Source organism: Buceros rhinoceros, unplaced genomic scaffold (assembly GCF_000710305.1).
Source record: "Buceros rhinoceros silvestris isolate BGI_N320 unplaced genomic scaffold, ASM71030v1 scaffold19853, whole genome shotgun sequence".
NCBI lineage: Eukaryota > Metazoa > Chordata > Aves > Bucerotiformes > Bucerotidae > Buceros > Buceros rhinoceros.
Window position 1 is genome coordinate 41,812 of NW_010403439.1, and position 4,712 is coordinate 46,523.

Below are 4,712 nucleotides of genomic sequence, written 5' to 3' on the forward strand. Positions count from 1 at the left end.
GAACAATTACAGGAACTCCTTTTAATGCAGATCTCAATCAGCCCTCTTCCTTTCCCTTCCTCTGTCAAACACTCCTTTGTTAGCTCTAAATCCTTGATCACCAGGAGTTTGTACCTTTGAGAGGCTTGTGGTAAGTGATTACTAATAGTGGCACCAAATACTGATAACACAGTGGTGGGCGAAAACCACTTTTCAAGAGCTCAGAGATAGTCCTTCAAGTGCAAACAGAGCTGACTGACGTTGTTAGGGAAGGAGGCACGGATTTGCTCTCCTCTTCTTCCTTCACTAAGTCCAGCACGCAGCTTTGTTTATGCTCCAGAATTTGGTAATCTACCTAGTCAGTGGCTCATGGAATTCCACTGCAGCAGAGAAAAGAAAATACTGCTATTCTAGTGAAGGAAAGTCAGATTTAGTGTCTAGGCTGCCTCATCTAGAGACCTTTCATCAAGTGATGATTTCAAGTAGCAAACAAAAGCGATATTTTGGTGTCAACACAATGATCAGTGATGTCAAGGATGAGTTTGACTCTAAATCTGGGGTTTGGTTTTTTTTTTTTTCCTTCTCCTCCTCCTATCTAAGAAATTTTGAGACTGCTACTGCAGCAAACGTGTAGCCCCTTGCTTTCCCCTCATCTCCAGTCAGCTCAGGAAACAGTCCTGATGGGTGCTGACAAAAGAAAATCTGAATACATGCTGCTTTGTGATCAGAGTGATTGCTGCCCCCTCGCAGGCTCAGTTTAAAGCTTACAGCCAAGACAAGATGTAGAAAAGACACTTGTGAAGTGTTCTAGGAAGGGCAGATTATTTGGTTCATGTTTGGGCAGGGGATGGGGGGTGGTGTGTAGCAATCTTAGCCAGGCTTCATTTTACTTGGGGAATGTGAGGGGTTTTTTGCATAGTAGTGAGAACCAAGCAACGTGGGATTCAGACCTGTTTTTTCCTTTGCTCTCCGTGATCCTTGTGAATAATGCAAAAGGCAGAGTAACCACCAGCGATTCCCAAGCTGCTGTATGTATCGTTATGGCTATACATATCACTGCACTTCAAAGCAAGCAGCTCCGAGTGGAGTGTGAGCACCTTTTGCTGCTGCTGAGCCTGGGGGGGGGGCGGCGGGAAAGGGTTTGTGGATCACCCTGTTTATCCCTAGAATATGGGCAGGGTTGTCTCTGCATACTGGAACCTGCCAAAAGCAGAAAAATATATAAAAAACAGGATCTGAATGGGAAATATGTTTGTCCTTATTGCAATAATACGCAGGAAGATTTTGCTGACTCTCTCTGTTAACATTCTGTTGGTAGGCAGGTGAGTATTATCGCATTAGACTCCCTTCAAGGAGCTCACAGCAGTGCCTGTCAGAGGGAGCCGAACTGACAGAACGCTGCTTCGATCAGTGACTCTTCCAGTGATCTAAGGGGTATCAGGTACTGCATTAATGCACTTTGTTCTTTTCTTATCAACAGGAAACCGAAAAAGGAAGAACATCTTAGTGAAGAAGCTGCCAAGGTGATTTCTAGCCTTCCTGACTTAACTTTCATGCATGCCAAGGTGTTGATGTTCCCAGCCACATTAACACCTTCAACAAGCTGCCAAGAAAAGGTAGACTAAAGTGATGTGAATTGGACGTTTTCTATTGATTTTTTTTTTCTTCCCTCTGTGGGTCATAAAAAGCAATCTTGCTTTAATTAAAAACAAGTTCAGATGATTTGTTGGTAAGCAGCACTAGAAAGGTATACATAGTAATGTATATTTATTTACATACTGGAGTCCTAAATTTATATTAGAGAAAAATGTAAATAATTGGGGGTAAATCTTTTTGAAGATCTATTTCTTTTTGTTGTGCTGGGGTGTATACATTTCTGTCTTTGTGAAATACACTGGTGGTGTCCTTCTTACAAAAATTTTTAAAAGTTTAAAAAAAACTCCTAGAAACACGTAATGAAAACTTCAGTCTTCACAGTCCGTGAAGTCCCCCTGACGGGTTTTCAGATTGCATTGAGCATCTTTTTCTTTCCTGCGTATATTAAAATACTTACTGCTGGGGGGGAGAAAACCCCCAAGGATTACATTGTCCCTTTGTGGGTTTTCAGTTATTGTTGTTTCTTTAAAGCCCAGTAATTTCTGTTGTGCTTTAACAAGCTTAAGATGTGTGTTTTCCTTTTCTCCTCCCCGTGTTTGATTAGTTGGCTGATCAGGTTTTATGTTCTTAAACTTCAGTAGTATGGCTCTGTCACTCTATAGCCTTTAAAGGTATGTCAGTAACTTCCTGTTCCAGTTACAAATCACCGTCTGAACACTTGATTTTTTTTTTTTTTTTTTTTTGGTCATTAGGAAGTTGTCTGCTTTTAATCAGTTTGATTTGGAAAAGAAGGACCAAAACTTAAATGAATGTCTTACAATGAAATTTACCTGTTAAAAACTTTTTATGTTCTGTTGTACCACTATTCCTGTTTGATTTTGCACAGTGTAAAATGACATAATCATAGATCGCTATGGTTTTAGGCTGTATATACAGTAAAAAACTATGGGTTGTAAATGTCTGGGGAAATTCCTATGGAAAAAAGAGAGCTATGTAGAAGAACCTCTAAAAAGGTCAATGTGCATGCCCAAGGTCTTTTGAGATTTAAGTGTGTAAATTTCCTTTTAGCTTACACAAAATAAAATAATTTAAAAGATACAGCTGTACCTAGTCTGCTCTCTGTTTATACAGAACGGATTCCTTGTTCGGTTTGTGGTAAAATTGATGCACCACGTTAACAGCAGAACCTTCTCATTCGTGTTGCGCGGTCCCCCAAAACACACCTGCCAGGGTCTGGTGTTTTAGGTTAGAGACTTCTTCAAAGCATTTGGCATTACTCAGCTGTGAGGAACACAAATCATGGTGAGGTGAGAAAGGACAACTGCCTATTTCTTAGCTAGAATAAAAATATAAATGTAGCATTCACATAAGTGTCCTAACTTGTTAGCATGCACTGCTGCTCTTTCAGAAACATCTCTTCAGAGGGGACCAGTGGAGCATCTGCAGGTCAGGCATGCTCTGGGCAGTGGTTTTCATGAGGGTGCTTTGCATGGGCCTAGACAGTCCCACATCTAACCTTTACAGGTCTTGAAGCGCTTGGTGGTCACCACTAGTTCATCGCTTAACATCCAGTCCTGAGAAATCTCCAGTGTGTTTTCTTACCTATTCTTCAAATCCTTTATTGTCTGACAGCACTTGGGTAAGAAAAGTTACAGTTGGAGGTCATTAGCTCGTAAGCTGAAATGTCGTCCTTGCAAAAGGAGACATTTTCTTTCTTGAAGTGTCCTTGAGATGAGCGCTGGGGTTCCCCCTTTGAACGCAGGAGTTTCAGTGAGTGGTGGCTACTCAGAACTGAGGGAGCAGCTCCTGCAGTAGTGATGTAGTTCACCTGTAAAGGCTAAATTGGCTCCCCTGCCCTCTAATTAGTACTGCAGTGTACAGTGCTGCGGGATCAAGCTGCACCCTGTTGTAGCTGAAAAGGTTTATGCAAAAGCCATCTGCTTTACCTTGTAGTCCTCAAAACCACTTGTATTTGCTTCAGCAGATTTCCATTGCAGTCCTGACTTCGTGCCTGTGACATGTCAAAGCTGGCTTTGCTAATCTCACCAGTTTAGTGTCATATTCTTCAGCGCGTGCTTATCGTATCATTCTGCTCTGGTGTGGGGCTGCTGTAGGTTAGAATCGGTCCTTTTCTTTTCCTAACCGTGGTGTGTCCCTTGGAGCCGGGGTAGCGGTAGAACTGCAGCAGAGAGCTGTGGCTATTGTTTCAGGGAGAATATGTTTAGGAGCTGACTCATGATCCTCGTCTGGCAGCAAGTGGACTGAAGTATTAAGGAGAGGTGGGGGTGGAAGTGCCAGCTGCAAGTTGATCTTTAGTCTCCTCACAATTGCCTTTAGAGGCAGCTGCCCATTTGTCTTCCAGTCTGCAAGTGCAGTACTGGTGGCACGGCGTTCATGGGGGAGGGGGAAGAAATGGCAGGGGAAAAGGAGATTTCTATTGTGACTGATACCAGCCTGAAACTTTCTGAAACCTGGTACTACCTGCAGTGCCTTCATGAGGTTTTTGTGTTCTTTCTGCCCCCCAAAAAAGCCTAAAAATTGCATCCTACAGATTTCCATGCTGCTGAAAGACATAAATCTTCCATCTAAATTCAGCCTTTTGAGATGGATGCTGCTCGCCTTAAAACACCGTATTGCTTTTTGTCTCCTAGCTTAAGCTCTCCTTCTTTTTGGTCAATTGTGGGATGGACACTTAGGCTCGTCTGCCTCTCTCCTCCTGCCTTGTACAGGCAGCTTTGTTCTTATGCAGATAATTTTGTCTAGCAGATATGGCTGTACTGGGGTCGTCCTTCCATGTTCCCACTGACATGGTGTGCCTTACCCAGTCTAATGGTGCCAGTAGGTTTATGGGCAGGATGGCAGTTGATACTTTCTGGGCACATGTGTTGCTGTGCGTTGTCATCAGACATGTCAATGCGTATCACACTCACTCGAGAACTAGTGTCATTTAATAGCTGGGCGCTTACGTGCCCAGCCAACAGAAGCAGCAGAGGACACTCGGTTCGGATGCAATCGCCTGAATTGGAATTTAGCTATGAAGCAAAGTCCAGCACACTCCCACTGTGAAGCGAGCTGCAGGCCCCTGAGTGACTGCTAAGAAGAGCTGGACTCTGCTCACGTAATCCAAAAGACTGCAG

The 4,712-nt window shown here is 43.2% G+C and overlaps 1 protein-coding gene across 1 annotated transcript in view; it reads left to right on the forward strand.

Moving 5' to 3' along the window:
• AFTPH (aftiphilin) overlaps nucleotides 1-2,673 on the forward strand; it is a 33,725-nt gene extending 31,052 nt beyond the window's left edge. The window contains exon 10 of the mRNA XM_010133024.1: nucleotides 1,460-2,673. Within this exon, the coding sequence (XP_010131326.1) occupies nucleotides 1,460-1,604 (145 nt within the window). The 3' untranslated portion in view covers nucleotides 1,605-2,673. The remainder of the gene's footprint in view (nucleotides 1-1,459) is intronic.
• The last annotated feature ends 2,039 nt before the right edge of the window (nucleotides 2,674-4,712 follow it).